General features: G+C 39.9%; 1 protein-coding gene across 8 annotated transcripts in view; it reads left to right on the forward strand.

Annotated features, from left to right (window-relative positions):
• Positions 1-19256, forward strand: part of CACNA2D1 (calcium voltage-gated channel auxiliary subunit alpha2delta 1) — an 856738-nt gene that overhangs the window by 812085 nt on the left and 25397 nt on the right. For all 8 annotated transcript variants that reach the window (XM_040343442.1, XM_040343444.1, XM_040343443.1 and 5 more), the window contains 2 exons: positions 10764-10893; positions 11407-11519. In XM_040343442.1, coding sequence (XP_040199376.1) covers positions 10764-10893; positions 11407-11519 — 243 coding nt within the window. The remainder of the gene's footprint in view (positions 1-10763; positions 10894-11406; positions 11520-19256) is intronic.

The raw sequence follows: 19256 nt of genomic DNA on the forward strand, positions 1-19256 counted from the left end.
ATAATACCCCAAAATACATTCTGCTACTCTTCCTGAGTATGGCGATATCACATGTGTGGGACTTTTACACAGCCTGGCCACATAAGCCCAACATGCTCCCTGCACATCAGGCATTCTAGGAGCATACATTACACATACATTACACATCTAATTTCATCCCTACCTATCAAACCTTTGAAGGTCACCAGGATAGTGGAATTACCCACATAATTACCCAATTTTGGAAATCAAACACCCCAACATATAATCTATGAGGCATTATGAGTCTTTTGAACATGTTTTTTTCTACAAGTTTTTCTACAAGTTTTTTTTTTCACATGTTTTCCACAAACGTATTTTTCTCTTTTACAAAGTTGTTAATTTATAAGATTTTTCTAACACGTAGCATGTACATAGAAAAATTACACCCAAAAATATATTCTGCTACTTGTCCTGAGTATGGCAATACCATATGTGTGAGACTTTTACACAGCCAGGCCACATAGAGAGGCCTAACATGCAGTGAGCACCATTAGGCGTTCTCGGAGCATAAATTACACATTTAGTTTCCTGACAACCTATCACACTTTTGAAGGTCCGGGAGCACCAGGATAATGGAAACACCTACAAAATTACCCCATTTCGAAAAGCAAACACCCCAACATATATTCCATGAGGCTGTAACAGCACTGGTGAATAGAGTGAACCACAACTGCGGTTAGCAAGGACTTCAATGCTATTCTCTATGCGACAACTCAGTATTAGGCCCCAGGCGTCACTCCTCGCAACAGGAGTTTGGGGGATCTATACATCATCTCTCTGTCACATAAAGAAAGGTGTTGAGCTACTAAGCATGGATGCATTACATCATACGACCAGAGCTTAGCGTTTAAAGTTAGTTCAAGGACAATATTCCTATACACCACTACATGCAGGTGATTATCAGTAAAGACCCCAGGCGTCTCTCCTCGTAACAGGAGTTGGGGGGTTCTCTACATCATATCACCTTGGCATGTAGAGATGTATTAAGGCCACTAGGGGAGATGCTATGAAATAGCATCAACCCCTAGCATAGAAAAGTTAGAGAGAACAATTTCAACAATTAGGACAAGGCCTAGGAGGATTTGTACTCATGTCGGCACGCAGTAATAGAAGTTGTAGTAACAACTGTAGCTTGCATATAACAAGTACTTTAATTGAGTAGTAGTACTTGTATATGAGACGCAGTATAGCTCAGGTAGTTATAGTAGCATACTTGAGGTATTTGTTTGTACAAGAATATGAGAGGCAGTATAGCTCAGGTAAATATAGTTGTAGGCATGAGCTATAGTTATAGATGTAGCAATGCACACATATGAGAGGTGATATAGCTCAGGTAATTATAGTAGCATACTTGAGGTAACTTGCTATAATGATTTAGAGGTAGCTGTCCCTTTTAGGTACTCCTTTGCAATAAGCTTTAGCACATTATTATCTCCCAGAAGATATAGTAATATCCACACGGTATTTGTAATAGTACAATAGTAATAGTAATAGATAATTCATTAGCATTATATCTTCCTATATATCTTCCTATAGAACTACAAGTGAAGGAATGTCTACTTACTACGTTTGTAGATCTGTATGCAGGAGATGGAATGTCCATAGTGCAAGATGTTCATGGCATGAAAGTAGTTCCCAGCAATGCAGTTGTTGTAGGAAGTCTTAGCAACAAACTTGTAGTTGTTTCCTGGAGTGGTGTTTTCCGGCAAAGTAAGGACAGCTGCATGGCTGAGCTGACAGGCTAAGCCTGCCTCCACGGCTGACACTACGGCTGGCAATAATGGAACAACGCCTGTATCTCCTATGCATGCATTTATAGGCAGGAGATCAGGTGTAGTGCATTACTCTGATGGGCTGGTGACAGGTACTCTGATGCTGGTGACAGGTACTCTAGGGCTTGTGAAAGGTTCTCTGGGGCTGGTGACAGGTACTCTGTGGGCTGTGACAGTTACTCTGGGGCTGGTGACAGGCCCTCTTTATTGTTGGAGCAATAGGGGGGCAGATCGCTGGACTGTACCACATTCTTTTTCCAGGTCTCCTCCTCACACACTGAGGAGGACAATCCGGAAATGGCACTACAGCCGTTTGTTGACATTTGTGACTGGCTGTGATTGGACACAGCCGGTCACGTGGTAAAGAGACAATTTTATTGTCTCTTTATCCTGATTGGGGATGGGCTGTGTCCTCATGCCCGATCAATGCATGCCCCCGGGGGGCGCGCACAAGTGGCGATCACAAGAACAATACCTGTGACTGCCTGTGATTGGATACAACCGGTCACATGGTAAAAAGCCAATTGAATTGGCTTTTTAGCCTAATCGGGGATGGGCTATGTCCGAGGGACACACCTCATCCCTGATTGCTGCGCTGCGGGCCCCCCGCAGCGCAGTGCTGTGTAGAATTAATCGAAAGCGGTTTTATTTTTTGCAAAATAAGTACATTAATGCTATATTGGTACATTGGGGAGCTGGAATTTAGAAGAAAAAAAAGGTAAACCAACGTGAACTTGTCCTTTAAAGTCCAACTCTGGGCTTCCCCCTTCTCAAGGGACATGCCCCTTGAGGCTGCTGAACTGTGGGATTTCTTCTTATACCTACCTATTCCAGAAGTCTTTAGGCCAGTCAAGTGATGCGTGGAGTTCTCTTCCTCTTCTGGTCTTTGCCTTGCATTCTCAAGGATGCAAAGAGCAGTGTTAACCTAATGATCCCTCTATGTATTATTACACTTTGAGTGCAGGAAACTGTAGAACCCCCAATCCAAAAAGAAGTTCACGACTCCCTTTGCTCACAGTATATCCTCATTTTTTTAGTTGAATGATGCCCATCATCTTTCAACCCAAAAGACTGAGAGCATCTTGTGATGAAACGTGATATAGTGTGGCGGGCAGCACCGATGAGTATTGCAGCCGGTGCTGCTTTTTTATTTCATCTTTCATCTTCCATTGAAATAAAAAAAATTTTTTTCCAAAGTTGGACCTTATGTAGTAGCAAAGCACTACCTATAATATAAATAGTCACATTGTATGTATTTAAAAAAAAAAAATCTTTTATTGCACATTATTATTATTGTCGTAATTGGAGGGAAAGCAGATAAAGCATGGACATTTATTCCCTCATTATTTATTTATGACTGCAGTAGTATTTCCTTTTTATTACTGTATTCACCTGTTTTCATTTTCAAAATCATCAATGATAGGCAATGGGACATGTTCAGTTTTTGTGTTTAACCCTCCTAGCGGTATTCCCGAGTCTGACTCGGGGTGAGATTTTTATACCAAAAGCGGTAACCCCGAGTCAGACTCGGGCTTGCCTCGCTGCAGCCACAGACAAAGTTACTTACCTTGTCCCTGGATCGCTGTGTGAGCGAGCGGGACCTCGCTCGATTCACACAGTGTCCTTCTGTGCCGCCGATCTCCGTTCCCTGCGACGTTGCGACGCACAGCAGCGGAGAACGGCGCCAAATTCAAAAACGTAAACAAACACATTACATACAGTATACTGTAATCTTATATATTACAGTACTGTATGTAAAAAATACACACCCCCTTTGTCCCAATTTTTTTTTGTCATTTTTTTAAATAACAATAATCCTTTTTTTTTTTTTTTTTTTTGCATTTAAGCCTAAATATGAGATCTGAGGTCTTTTTCACCCCAGATCTCATATTTAAGAGGACCTGTCATGCTTTTTTCTATTACAAGGGATGTTTACATTCCTTGTAATAGGAATAAAAGTGATCATTTTTTTTTTTTATATATTTTAGTGTAAAAAATAATAAAATCAATAAAATTAAATAAGAAAACAAAAATTTTTTTTTTTTAAAGCGCCCCGTCCTGACGAGCTCGCGCGCAGAAGCGAACGCATACGCGAGTAGCGCCGCCATATGAAAACGGTGTTCAAATCACACAAGTGAGGTATCGCCGCGATCGTTAGCGCGAGAGAAATAATTATAGCCCTAGAGCTACTCTGTAGCTCAAAAAATGCAACTTATAGAATTTTTTAAACGTCGCCTATCTAGATTTTTAAGGGTAAAAGTTTGACGCCATGCCACGAGCGGGCGCAATTTTAAAGCATGACATGTTGGGTATCATTTTACTCGGCGTAACATTATCTTTCACAATATATAAAAAAACTGGGCCAAATTTATTGTTGTCTTATTTTTTAATTCAAAAAAGTGAATTTTTTCCAAAAAAAGTGCGCTTGTAAGACTGCTGCGCAAATACGGTGTGACAAAAAGTATTGCGATGACCGCCATTTTATTCTCTAGGGTGTTAGAAAAAAAATATATATAATGTTTGGGGGTTTTAAGTAATTTTCTAGCAGAAAAAACTGTTTTAGTCTTGCAAACACCAAATCTGAAAAACACCTAAGGTCTTTAAGTGGTTAACCTACAGTAGTTGCTATCATTAAAATTCATGACGCATCATGTTCATCAAAAACAAAAAACAGGGGTAATACAAATTGCCAGTTTAATTATGCCTGATCACCTGTTAGGTGTTGCCAAATAACAGAATTCAGCATATATAAAAATAAAGCATGTCACCCCAAATCTAAGGGTAAAGCCCCAGGTGGGGAAACAAATCAGTTAGAAAAAATGCAAAGAGGCTTGTCCTATATGGCTAAAAACATACATTTATTAGATTATTATATCAAAAATGAAAAAAGATAAGACCAAATGATTCATTTTGACATTGGTCTTGCTCTTTTTTTGCCATGTTTGATATTATAATCTAATAAATGTATGTTTTAGCCATATAGGACAAGCCTTGTTTGCTTTTTTTTTCAAACGGTTTGGTTATCCCACCTGGGGGGGCTTTAATGGGATGACTTCCTCTTTTTTTGTATATTTTGATCATGTTACCCAAAACCCAGTGTTCATTGTCATAAATATTCATATTCATTGTGATCAAATCTCTTTATAAGCATTTATATAGCAGGTGATATTTCTGCCTTCTGTGCAAACACATAGGGGTAGATTCATAAAGAAGTTACGCTGGCGTATCTATTGATACGCCGCCTAACTTCTAGGATGCTCCGGTGTATCTTTTTTCTGTATTCAGAAAACAAGATACGCCGGAATTTGGCTAAGATCCGACTGGCGTAAGTCTCTTACGCCGTCGTATCTTAGTTGCATATTTACGCTGGCTGCTAGGTGGCGCTTCCGTCAATTTACGCAAGGAATATGCAAATTAGGTAGATACGCCGATTCAGAAACGTACGTCCGCCTGGCGCATTTTTTTTACGTCGTTTACGTTAGGCTTTTTCCGGCGAAAAGTTACCCCTGCTATATCAGGCGTATCCTATGTTAAGTATGGATGTCGGGCCAGCGTAGAATTTTCCATCGATTACGTAGTTTGAATACAGAACCTGCCTCACAAAGTTACGGCGGCGTAGCGTATCTGAGATATGCTACGCCGGCAGAAATTTATGCCAATCTACCTGAATCTACCCCAATGTGGTTGATTTCCTAAAAGCAAGAAAAAGAAAAAGAATATCTGCACATGATTGGATGATATAAGTCAACAGAGCTTTACCTCATTCACTAAGCTAAAGGAAAATTCCTTTGCAAAGTGAACAGGCTATTTGCCTTCAGTAAATCAACCCAATATCGTTCATTTGTACAGTTAATGAATTCAAATGACACTTCATTTTTACTGTTATACTTCAATAAAACACAAAGTGCAATGCAATTTAGCATTACAGAAAATCAAAGCAGCTATTGAGTGGAATTTTGAAAAGTACATACTGAAATGTGATGAAACTGATATGTTCTTACAAAGCTCCATATCGGTAATGTATTGAACAATATCCTTGAAGCAATTTGTAACAATATCTCTTGGCTTTAATACATATCCTAAGGGAAACTACTGATGAATGCAACCAAGCCAAAGGCAACAACATGTAGGACATAGCACAGCCAAACTTGTTATAAGAAGTCCGCAGATAGACATGAGTCTACATGAGTCATATACACATTGTACTGTATATATATATATATATATATAAGTATTCATTTGAAATATATACTGCTCAAAAAAATTAAAGGAACACTTTGAAAACATATCAGATCTCAACGGGCAAAAATCTCATGCTGGATATCTATACTGATATGGACTGGGTAATGTGTTAGGAATGAAAGGATGGCACATCATTTGATGGAAATGAAAATTATACACCTACAGAGGGCTGAATTCAAAGACACCCCGAAAATCAAAGTGAAAAAATTCTGCAGCAAGCTAGTTCATTTTGCTGAAATTTCATTGCAACAACTCAAAATGGTCCTCAGTAGTTTGTATGGCCCCCAAGTGCTTGTACGCATGCCTGACAGCATCAGGGCATGCTCCTAATGAGATGACGGATGGTGTCCTGGGGTATTTCATCCCAGATCTGGACCAGAGCATCACTGAGGTGCAACCTGGCGGCAACGGATAAACTGAAACATAATGTCCCAGACGTGTTCTTTTGGATTTAGGTCAGGTGAGTGTGGGGGCCATTCAATGGTATCAATTTCTTCATCCATCAGGAACTGGCTGCATGCTCTTGCCACATGAGGCCGGGCATTGTCGTGCACCAGGAGGAACCCAGGACCCACTGCATCAGCGTAGGGTCTGACAATGGGTCCAAGGATTTCATACCGATACCTAATGGCAGTCAGGGTTCCGTTGTGTAGCCTGTAGAGGTCTGTGCGTCCCTCCATGGATATGCCTCCCAGATTATCACTGACCCACCACCAAACTGGTCATGCTGAATGATAATACAGACAGCATAAAGTTCTCCATGGCTTCTCCAGACCCTTTCTCGTCTATCACATATGCTCAGGGTGAACCTGCTCTCATCTGTGAAAAGCATGGGGCACCAGTGGTGGACCTGCCAATTCTGGTGTTCAATGGAAAATGCCAATCGATCTCCACAGTGTCCAGCAGTGGGCACAGAGCACACTAGAGGATGTCGGGCCCTCAGGCTACCCCCATGAAGTCTGTTTCTGATTGTTTGTTCAGAGACATTCACACCAATGGCTCTGGCAGTGCTCATCCTGTTCCTCCTTGCACAAAGGAGCAGATACCAGTCCTGCTGATAGGTTAATGGCCTTCTACAGCTCTGTCCAGCTCTCCTAGAGTAACTTCCTGTGTAAAAGGAAAAAAATCTGTGCTAAACCCTATAAAACTAAATAAATAAATGAACAAGTGAACAAATGTGTTGCACATTAATGATGAACAAGATGGTATAAAAAAACAAACATAAATGAAGTGGTGCAACAACTAAAAAACCTTAAATATTCAGTCCATAAACGTGTAAAACAAAAATAGTGCACTACCACATAAATGAGGTGAAAATGTGTTAATGAGTGAAAAACCTTAAATGAGAGAATATCTAGAAAAATTGAGATACAATGTCCTAAACAAGCAATTAGGGATCCAAAAAAATGATCGTTCATCAAGGAAAATAAGGCAATCACTGCCACTTACCAAATCTGTTAGATCTCAGGTAATAGAGATCAAATAGGCATGTCAGAACACCATCAGCCAGATAGGGATCAGCATCTGAAGTTTCCAATGAAGGTGCAGATATCCCGTCCGTGCTATGCAAAACTCCTTTTTCAATGGATTTTACACATCAAATGGATATCCAAACTTGCTCACCATACCGGTATTGTTAGTAGGGGTAGAAAGAGAAAGGCTTCATGGTGCAGTTTGTTTAGAATATTTATTACTCCAAATCAGAACATAACATCAAGCTAAAAACAAAGTTCCACGCAAAAAAAATCTAAAAAGCACAACCACAGCACATAGCCTGACTGGCTCAAGTATGATAGCGTCTAGGATAGTGACTCCACCCAATGCATTTCCCCACATAAGGATTCTTCAGGGAAAGGAGATCATATGAAGCCTTTCTCTTTCTGCCGCTACTAACAATACCGGTATGGTGAGCAAGTTTGGATATCCATTTGATGTGTAAAATCCATTGAAAAAGGAGTTTTGCATAGCATGGACGGGATATCTGTACCTTCATTGGAAACTTCAGATGCTGATCCCTATGTGGCTGATGGTGTTCTGACATGCCTATTTGATCTCTATTACCCGAGATCCAAGAGATTTGGTAAGTGTCAGTGATTGTCTTATTTTCCTTGATGAACAGAAAATCTTACCTGCAGACAAGTTGTCATTCTGTTGTAATTGTGGATACCGGGAATTGTGAAGCTACGCCGATCATTTTTTGGATCCCTAATTGCTTGTTTAGGACATTATATCTATTTTTTTCTAGATATTCTCTCATTTAAGGTTTTTCACTCATTAACAGATTTTCACCTCATTTATGTGGTAGCGCACAATTTTTTTTTACTAGAGTAACTTCCTGTCTCCTGGAACCTCCTCCATGCTCTTGAGACTGTGCTGGGAGACACGGCAAACCTTCTGGCAATAACATGTATTGATGTGCCATCCTGGAGGAGTTGGACTGCCTGTGCAACCTTTATAGGGTCCAAGTATCACCTCGTGCTACGAGTAGTGACACTGACCCTAGCCAAATGCAAAACTAGGGAAAAACAGTCAGAAAAGATAAGTAGGAAAAAAAATGTCAGACACCTCCACCTGAAAAAACATTCCTGTATTGGAGGTTGTCTCATTGTTGCCCATCTAGTGCACCTGTTGTTAATTTCAATTAACAGCAAAGCAGCGGAAACTGATTAACACCCCACTCTGTATACACCCCTCCCCCTCTGCTACTTAACTGACCAGATCAATATCCCAGGAGTTCTGATTCAAAAGTGTTCCTTTATTTTTTTGAGCAGTGTATATATACGCATACAGTATATACAGTACATACAGTATCTCACAAAAGTGAGCACACTCCTCATATTTGTGTAAATATTTTATTATATCTTTTCATGTGACAACATTGCAGAAATTACACTTTGCTACAATGTAAAGTAGTGAGTGTATAGCGTGTATAACAGTGTAAATTTGCTGTCTCCTCAAAATAACTCAACACAGCCATTAATGTGTTTGGGGTCGTTATCATGTTGGAATACTACCCTGCGGCCCAGTCTCTGAAGTAAGGGGATCATGCTCTGCTTCATTATGTCACAGTACATGTTGACATTCATGGTTCCCTTTATAAACTGTAGCCTCCCAGTGCATGCAGCCCCAGACCATGATAATCCCACACCATGCTTGACTGTAGACAAAGCACACTTGTATTTGTACTCCTCACCTGGTTGCAGCCATATATGCTTGACACCATCTGAACCAAATAAGTTTATCTTGGTCTCATGAGACCACAGGACATGGTTCCAGTAATCCATGTCCTTAGTCTGCTTGTCTTCAGCAAACTGTTTGCACGCTTTCTTACTCATCATCTTTCGCTTTCTTCTGGAACAACAGCCATGCAGACCACTTTGATGCAGTGTACGGCGTATGGTCTGAGCACTAACAGGCTGACCCCCCCTCCGCTTCAACCTCTGCAGCAATGCTGGTAGCACTCATACATCTATTTCCCAAAGACAACCTCTGGATATGACAAAGACAACCTCTGGATATGACACTGAGCACATGCACTCATCTTCTTTGGTCTACCATGGTGAGGCCTGTTCTGAGTGAAGCCTGTCCTGTTAAACCACTATATGGTCTTAGCCACTATGCTGCAGCTCAGTTTCAGGGTCTTGACAATCTTCTTATAGGCTAGGCCATCTTTATTTGGAGCAACAATTCTTTTTTTTAGATCTTCAGAGAGTTATTTGCCATGAGGTGCCATATTGAACTTCCAGTGACCAGTATGAGAGAGTGAGAGAAATAATACCAAATTTAACACACCTGCTCCCCATTCACACCTGAGACCTTGTAACACAAATGAGTCACATGACACCGGGGAGGAAAAATGGCTAATTGTGCCCAATTTGGACATTTTTTACTTAGGGGTGTACTCACTTTTGTTTACCAGCGATTTAGACATTAATGGCTGTGTGTTGAGTTATTTTGAGGGAACAGCAATTTACCCAGTTAGAGCCAGTTCACACAGTGGCGACCTGTCAGGCGACTCAGCCGCATGACAAGTCAAGGTCCGCTCTATTCAATGGAACCGTTCTAATAGGAGTGACGCAAGTCACTCCGACTTAGAAAAAGCTTCCTGTACGACTTTGGGGGCGACTCAGGGCGACTTGCATTGACTTCAATACAGAAGTCATTTTGCAAGTTGCCTCTCAAGTCGACTTGAGATCGCCTTGCCGAGTCGCCCCCAAAGTCGTGCCGCCTGTGTGTGAACCGGCTCTTATACAAGCTGTACAATCGCTACTTTACATTGTAGCAAAGTGTAATTTCTTCTGTGTTATCACAGGAAAATATATAATCAAATATTTACAAAAATGTGTGGGGTGTACTCACTTTGTGAGATACTGTGTTTGTAAATGGTCCCACGCTATAATTATTATTATTATTATTATCATTATTATTATTATTATACAAGATTCATACAGTTTGTACAGAGTTTTACAAACGGTACAGTTACAATGCAGTTCAATACAGGAGTAATTAGGAGCCTGCTCCTCAGAGCTTACAATCTAGAAGGGATACCTGTACTTGTCCTATATCGTTTTTAAAATGACTTCATATTCTATACTGCCATGATAATACAAGTGCAAGTATTGCAGAACTTCTAAATGCAGGCTAACATCCCATTTTACAAAAGTCCTTAAATGTTATTAATTTACATATTTCCTACTATTGCTTACTTTACTTATTCTTGTCTTTCAGCTGAATTTGATGATGATGACTTTGCTTCCATTATGGCAAAGCAAAGCTGTATCACTGAACAAACCCAATATTTTTTTGAAAATGACAACCCATCTTTTAGTGGGTATTTAGACTGTGTCAACTGCACAAGGTAAATCGTTATTGGTTATTATTATTATTATTATTATTATTATTATTATTATTATACAGGATTTATATAGCGCCAACAGTTTGCGCAGCGCTTTACATCAGGGAAGACAGTACAGTCACAATACAAATCAATACAGGAGGGATCAGAGGGCCCTGCTCGTTAGAGCTTACAATCTAGAAGGGAGGGTCAAGTGGAACAAAGGGTAGTTAGCTGTGGGGCATGTTGGGGAAAAGCTACAGTTTGTTATGCAATCCATATCTGTTTTACCAACTTCACCCTTCAGAAGTAATACGATCTGATCACAGCTGACCATGCATTTGTAATGTTTAAGTTATTGCCACATTGGAACCATGACCTTCATTATATTGATAGATACCATGTCCTTCACTATATTGAAATTGGAAATAAGCATCTCTCATGGGCTTGCAGCACAGTAGTTTGAATGTGATGTGCTAAAGCTCTATACACTTTTATTTTTTTATTGTAACATTTTCCTTTGATGCTTTCTTTCAGAATCTACCATGTTGAAAAGCTTGTCAACACCAATTTGCTTTTCATAATAGTAGACAGTCATCACACGTGTGATGCTTGTGATCAGCAACCACTAATACAAGCAGAACAACGATGTATCCTTTAATTATGAATGCAATTTTTTTAACAACTAAACCAACAATAGAGTTTGTTTTTGCCAAAGGGATAGTACTATGTTGTCTTATTATTAGAAATTCTATGGGCCAGATTCACAGAAGAAGTACGCTGGAGTATCTACTGATACTCCGGCGTACTTTCAAATTTGCTGCGTCGTATCTTTAGTTTGAATCCTCAAACCAAGATACGACGGCTTTTGGCTTCGATCCGACAGGTGTACGGCTTCGTACGCCTTCGGATCGTAGGTGTAATACTTTGGCACCCGCTGGGTGGAGTTTGCGTCATTTTCCGCGTCAGTTATGCTAATTAGCTTTTTCCGGCGATTCACGAAGGTACACGCGGCAGTCACATTCTCTTACGTTGTCGCTAGTCGGCTTTTCCCAGCGTATAGTTAGAGCTGCTATTTTGTGGCCTATATTTAGACGTGCCATATTAAAGTATGGACGTCGTTCCCGCATCGAATTTTAAATATTTTTTTTTTGCGTAAGTCGTCCGTGAATAGAAAAGGACGTAACTTATATTGACGGTCAAAAAATGACGTTGGTGCGACGTCATTTCGCGCAAAGCACGGCGGGAAATTTCAAAACGGAGCATGCGCAGTACGTTCAGCGCGGGAACGCGCCTAATTTAAATGATCCACGCCCCCTACCTGGATCATTTGAATTAAGCGGGCTTGCGCCGGAGGGATTTACACTACGCCGCCGCAATTTTACAGGCAAGTGCTTTGTGAATCAAGCACTTGCCCGTAAAACTTGCGGCGGTGTAACATAAATGCGATATGTTACGCCGCCGCAAATGTACCTGAATCTGGCCCTAATATTTTAAAAAATAGGCAGGGTAGGTTGACAAACAAAGAGATATAAAAGCTACACATTATTGCAACTCTTCAATCATGAAAGGTATTTTGTTTAAATATGAGCAGAGTAAGTACCTGAATTTTACTTAGTATCAGTCTCTTGCAGTTCTTGTACAGCAGAGCTTAGAGAGAGGAAGGGGAAAGCAACGTAAAGGAACTAGTCAGGAGTGCTGCAGTGCAAGGAGCATTTTATTTAGTTTACAAACTTTTTATTGTACAATTATAATTAAAAATTTGCTCAGACAGATTATATAGAAGTAACAATAATATATGCAATTAAAAAAATTGCTTCCAAGAGTAAATTAAATAATATGATATAATTAATATGTTTATACCAATATTAAGTAAAATAGAAGAGAAACAATATAAGAACAAATGTAACAAAGAACTAAATAATTATTTCAGATGTCTGTAAATAAACCAAGGGGGTAGATTTACTATAAACAATGCGCTGCGCCGGTTCATTGCTTAATTGGTGCGCCGGATAAATCATTAATTGAGCGTATGAACCAGCGCAGCAGCGGGCGCAATGCAATAATAAATATGTAAAGCCGTCGAACTCCCTTTAGAAGTCTATGGGAGAAATCAAAAGTGTTAATTTTAAAGGTTAATATGCAAGTTTTTGTCATAAAAAGTGTTTGGGGACCTGAGTCCTGCCCCAGGGGACATGTATCAATGCCAATTTTTTTAAAAAACTACCGTTTTTTTCGGGAGCAGTGAATTAAAAAATGCTTAAAGTGAAACAATAAAAGTGAAATATTTATTTTAATTTCGTACCTGGGGGGTGTATAAAGTATGCCTGTAAATTAGCGGATGTTTCCCGTGGTTAGAACTGTCCCTGCAGAAAATGACATTCTGAAGGAAAAAAATTTCATTTAAAATCACTCGCAGCTATAATGAATTGTCGGCTCTCGTCCTGGACTTCAGTGGGTGATATCTGAATGATGGGTGCAGCTACAGGCATCATTTAGATATCCTTTTTTACAGGCGGCGATTGTTCGCACCATAAGAATGAGCATAGCGGCAGTTCCACCGCTTGATCGTTCTTACAGGTGGTGGGACATCCCCAATCCCACCGCCAACCGGTGCTTCTCCGGGCTCTCCCGTGCCATCGGAAGGCCCGGAGAACGAATCGTCCGCCACCGAATGAGGAGCATAGAGATTTAAAAATATAAACAGCAATAGCGGCTGAAAGCATGAGATCAGTGACATTTTTTGCCCGATCTCATGCTTTCCAGCCTGGAAGACAGATGTGGGGTCTTATTGACCCCGCCTCTCTCCATAAAGAGGACCTGTCACACACTATTCCTATTATAAGGGATGTTTACTTTCCTTGTAATAGGAATAAAAGTGATCAAAACAAAAAAATGAAAAAAAAGTGCAAAACTAAAAAAAATTACGTAGAAAAAAAAGAAAAAAAAATTAAAACGCCCCTGTTCCTAGTAGCTTGCACTCAGAAGCAAACATGCATGCAAGTCCTGCCCACATATGTAAATGCCGTTCAAACCACACATGTGAGGTATTGATGCGTACGTTAGAGCGAGAGCAATAATTCTAGCACTAGACCTCCTCTGTAACTCTAAACTGGTAACCTGTAAAAAAATTCAAATGTCGCCTATGGAGATTTTTAAGTCCCGAAGTGCAATATTAAAGCGTGACAAGTTAGGTATCTATTTACTCTGTGTAACATCATCTTTCACATTATCCAAAAAAATTGGGCTAACCTTACTGTTTTGTTTTTTAATTCATGAAACCTTTTTTTTTTTGGCAAAAAAAAGGCGTTTGAAAAATGATTGCGCAAATACCATAGGAGATACAACGTTGCAATGACCGCCACTTTATTCTTCTTCTAAATAAAATATATAATGTTTGGGGTTCTGAGTAATTTTCTAGTAAAAAAAATGATGATTTATACATAGGCGTGGTATGGAAGTGGTTAAATAAAACACCCGCATTGGATTTTGTTAATGGGAACAAGGGCCTCTTCCCGACAACCCTGGTTGTTGGTTGTTGGAGTCTGGGGGCGGGGGGTTATCGGAATCTGGGAGCTCCCTTTAATAAGGTGGCCCCCAGATACCGGTCCCCCACCCTATGTGACTGAATATGGGGTACATCGTACCCCTACCCATTCACCTGGGGGAAAAATGTTAAGTTAAAAAAACACACTACACAGGTTTTTGAAGTAATTTATTAGTCAGCTGGGGGGTCTTCTGCTGGCCCCCCCTTTCTTCTTAAAGCTCTTTTACAGGGGGGTAGGCCTGTCTTCTTTGCCGTTTTCTGCTGGGGGGGAGCCGGACTTAACCGCTGTCTTCTGCCAGGGGGAGCTGGACTTCACCGCCACCTTCTGTCCGGCCCCCTCCCCCTTTCTTCTTTAAACTTTTTTACAAGGGGGGTAGGCCCGGTCTTCTCTGCCGTTTTCTGCCGGGGGGAGCCGGAAGACATCTGTGAAGTCCGGCTCCCCCTCGGCAGAAGATAGTGGTGAAGTCCGTCTCCCCCCGGTAGAAAACCCCATATTCATTCACATAGGGTAGGGGGCCAGTATCTGGGGGCCACCTTATTAAAGGGGGCTCCCAGATTCCGATCAGCCCCCCGCCCGCAGACCCCGACAACCAACGGCCAGGGTTTTTAGGGAAGAGGCCCTTGTCCCCATCAACATGGGGACAAGGGTGCTTTGGGGTGGGGGCGCAGTGTCATTCCTCCCCCAAAGCACCCATCTGCCCATGTTGAGGGCATGCGGCCTGGTACAGCTCAGGAGGGGGGGCGCTCACTCATCCCCACCCCCATTCTTGACTGACCAGGCGGCAGGCTCGGATAAGGGTTTGGTATGGATTTGGGGGTTACCCCCATGCCGTTTTTTTGGCATAGGTGTTCCCCCTTACAATACATAACAAACCTAAGGGCCTGGTATGCTCCTGAAGGGATACCCACGCCAGTTTTTTTTTTATTATTTGGCGCAGAGTTCCCCTTCATGGTCAGCGTAACTTAAAAAAGGTTTGGCCATTCAGGTGCGCCTCTTCAAGCCATGCAAAGGCAGCTACAAGAAGAAGCCAATGTGGTGCCTTTCCTCAGGTTAAGCCATTTAGATTCCCATGTTTGTAAACTATATTGTATATTTAATTCTTTTTCCCATTGAGACATATAAAGTAATTTACAGTTATCTTCAGAAGAAACCAAAAATGTATAAATAGTGGAAATTAAACCCTGCTGTCAAGGAGAGTTGTGACACATATTTTCAAAAGGAGTATAGGAATTAGTGAGATTAATGGAATAATGTGTTTTTAGTGGAATAATGATCAGATTCTCTTAAAGGGATATTATATAGAGTCCTTAAAAGAGTAAAATATATACATTTTCTATCCATTTGTAAATCTGCTAAATTGGTCAATCTATTATCTATTCACCAGTGAAAGGAGTGATAGCCATTAACCTCCCTGGCGGTATGATTATTTCAGAAAAAAGGTGCTGAAAGCGGTACCATTATTTGCAAGGAAATTTGGCGTTTTATACTGTAGGCCTGTAATTCTTAGGAATAACTCACCTAAATCTGACCAAACAAGAGACTAGTAGGCATCCCGGGTATGACATTTTTTTAAAAACAAAATTATAAATCATAATATAATAAATAATTATAAATAATTATAACAAGTAATAATATAATTATAATAAAAATTATTCAATAATGTAATCAACTCAAAATCACTGAAATTTGCTCAGTTGCAGAATTGTCGCTGTCATTACTTTTATTTTTTTATGACGAATTTCCCCACAAATCGCTATTGCACAATTCTGCAAGTGATTATAATTTATTATCGCTGTTTTCTAGCTGCTCTAAAACCATTTTTGACATAAAGGGACACTTTTGGTTGCTATGGACAATCTACAGTTTGCAGGCAGAAAGAACAGTTTTTATTATATAAAAGTACATGTAGGACACTGGGCAGACCACTAGGGACAAGAGGGGTGTGTATTTTTTACATACAGTACTGTAATCTATAAGATTACAGTATACTGTATGTAATGTGTTTGTTTACGTTTTTGAATTTGGCACCGTTCTCCGCTCCCATGCGTCGTAACGTCGCAGGGAACGGAGATCGGCGGCACAGGAGGACACTGTGTGAATCGAGCGAGGTCCCGCTCGCTCACACAGCGCGGTGGCATCGCTGGATCCAGGGACAAGGTAAGTAACTTTGTCTGTGGCTGCAGCGAGGCAAGCCCGAGTCTGACTCGGGGTTACCGCTTTTGGTATAAAAATCTCACCCTGAGCCAGACTCGGGAATACCGCTAGGAGGGTTAAACGCTAAAGAAACCCTAGGATCTACAAAGAAGGATGTTAAAGGGGAGATATCAGATATAAGTGAGAAATGCCTATTGTATTTAATCCAAGATCTTAAAGATTGAGCAACTATTAAGTTATATCTTGAGATATCCATAAGTTTCAATTTAGAGAACCATATAAGTCCAGATAAAAAATATGCAGAGATTGATTCTTGTTCAAATCTAAGCCAAGGGATATGATAATTCTTTAGATTCCATAGGGCCAATTGAGAAAATCTACTAGCAAGATAATATAGCCAGATTTGTGGAACACCAAAACCATTCAATATATGTGAACATTATAAAACATTTTTAGCAAAATGTGCAGGTTTATTAAGCCATATGCATTTATTAAGATTAGATATTGAATTTTAAGAAGAAAAGTTTTGGATAGAAAAATGGGTAAATATTGGAACAAATATAAAAGTTTGGGAAGAATAGAGATCTTAATAGCCACTACTCTACCTAAAAAAGAAACATGACACGAGGACCATGTTTTAGGAAGTAGTTTAATTTTACTAAACAAGGGAGGATAGTTATATTTAAAAAATAAATTATCACTGGGAAGGGTTATTCACAAGTAGGAGAGAGAAGTGGACCATGTAAACGGAAATTACCTTTTAAGGGAATCAATAGAATGAGAGAAATATATCGGTAAGGTTAGTCTTTTTGATATTTAAAGTAAGGCTGGATAACCCATCGAATTTAGTAGGAACCTCAAGTAAATTTGGTAAAGAAATAACAGGATTGGATGAAAACATCAGAACATCATCTGCATACATACAGAGTTTAAAATTAGAACTTCTAGTGGAATAACCAGTGATATCAGGATGACTTAAAATGGCAATTGCAAGAGGTTCAATGGCTAGTGCAAAAAACAATGGAGATAAAGGGCATCCTTGTCTTGTACCCCAACAAGCCTTAGGGTTACAGCCTTGTAATTGAATTCAAGTCTTAGGATGATGGCATAGAGCTTGAAAGGCATGAATGAATTCATCTCGAAAACCATAACGTTGTAACAATAAGATTATATATTTCCAAGATACACTGTCAAATGCTTTGTTAATATTGAGGCCAAGAAGCAATCTTTTTTTTTTTTTTTTTTTAAGTCAAGTTAGCATCCTGAATAATGTTGGCTGCTAATCTAATATTATATGTAATACATAATTTAGGAATAAAACCAGATTGATATGGTGAAATAAAAATGGGATTATAGAGGATAAGCTATCTGCTAGAATTTTGCTAAAGATTTTAAGGTTGTTGTTAATAACAGATATATGTCTATAATTGTGGGGTAATAAAAGGTCTTTATTGGGCTTTGGAGTCAAGGACATATTGGCTAAAAGCATTTCTCAAGGGAATTTATGACCCTTAAGAATAAAGCTAAAAAGCTCAACTAATTTAGAGGCCAATTTAGAAGAATTTTTTATAGCATAGTGATGAAAAACCATCAGGGCCAGGGGCAGAATTTGTTTTCAGAGATTTGATGACATTCACTATTTCTTATAAAGTGAAAGGTGCATTCAGGGTAGTTGTAAAGGTTTTAGGCCTCATACACACGACTGAGGAACTCATCGGAAAAGACACATCGTTTTCCTTGACGAGTTCCTTGTTAGGCTTGTCGAGGAACTCGACAAGCTTGCTTTGCATACACACAGTCAAGACAAAATCTCCTCGTTCTCAAACGCGGTGACGTACAACACATACAATGACAGGGGAAGTTTGATTCCACTGGCACAACCCTTGGGGCTGCTTTTGCTAATCTCATGTTACTGTGTGTTAAGTAAAAGTTTGGTAAGAGATGATTTGCACTTTTCAGTCTGTTACAGCGTGAAAAATGTGTTATCTCCATTACAAACGCTACTTTTACTGAAGGTGCGCTCCCGTCTCATATTTTATTCTGAGCATGCGCGGGTTTCTTAGCATACACACGATCGTGTTTCTCGTCGAAAACCAGCCCGACGAGTAACACGACGAGGAAATTGAGACTCCCGTCGAGGAAAAAGTGAACTTGTTCTCTTTTTTCCTCGTCGAGTTCCTCAACAGTTTCCTCGATGAAAAACATACACACGACCGGTTTCCCCGGCAAAAAAGCTCTGCCACCAAGTTTCTTGATGGATTCTGTTGAGGAAACCGGTCGTGTGTACGAGGCCTTAGAGTGGGAATATGAAGAGATGTAACCCAATAAATTGCATCTAATGTTGAGGGGGGGCAAGAAGTTTTGAATAAAAATTGTCAAAAAATTGCAGTACATCCTGTTGATGACAAGTAGCAAAATCCACAGAAGTATTTACTTTATAAATATGAGGAGGATTGATAGGTTTATTAGATTTTTAGCAAACATGGTGGGTGAGCTATTGCCATATAATAACAATTTTGACTTAGACCATCTTAGTGCTTTTTCAACTGTAGCAGATAATAATGAATCTCATTCCAGATGTTTCTGTTCAATCAATAATCTAATATTTGAAGTAGTAGAGTCAACAGAAGTTTTATATAATTGATCTAGTTCCTTCGTAAGAGAAAGTATTTTCTGTTGGATCAT

The sequence above is a fragment of the Rana temporaria genome, chromosome 3, assembly GCF_905171775.1.
Source record: "Rana temporaria chromosome 3, aRanTem1.1, whole genome shotgun sequence".
NCBI lineage: Eukaryota > Metazoa > Chordata > Amphibia > Anura > Ranidae > Rana > Rana temporaria.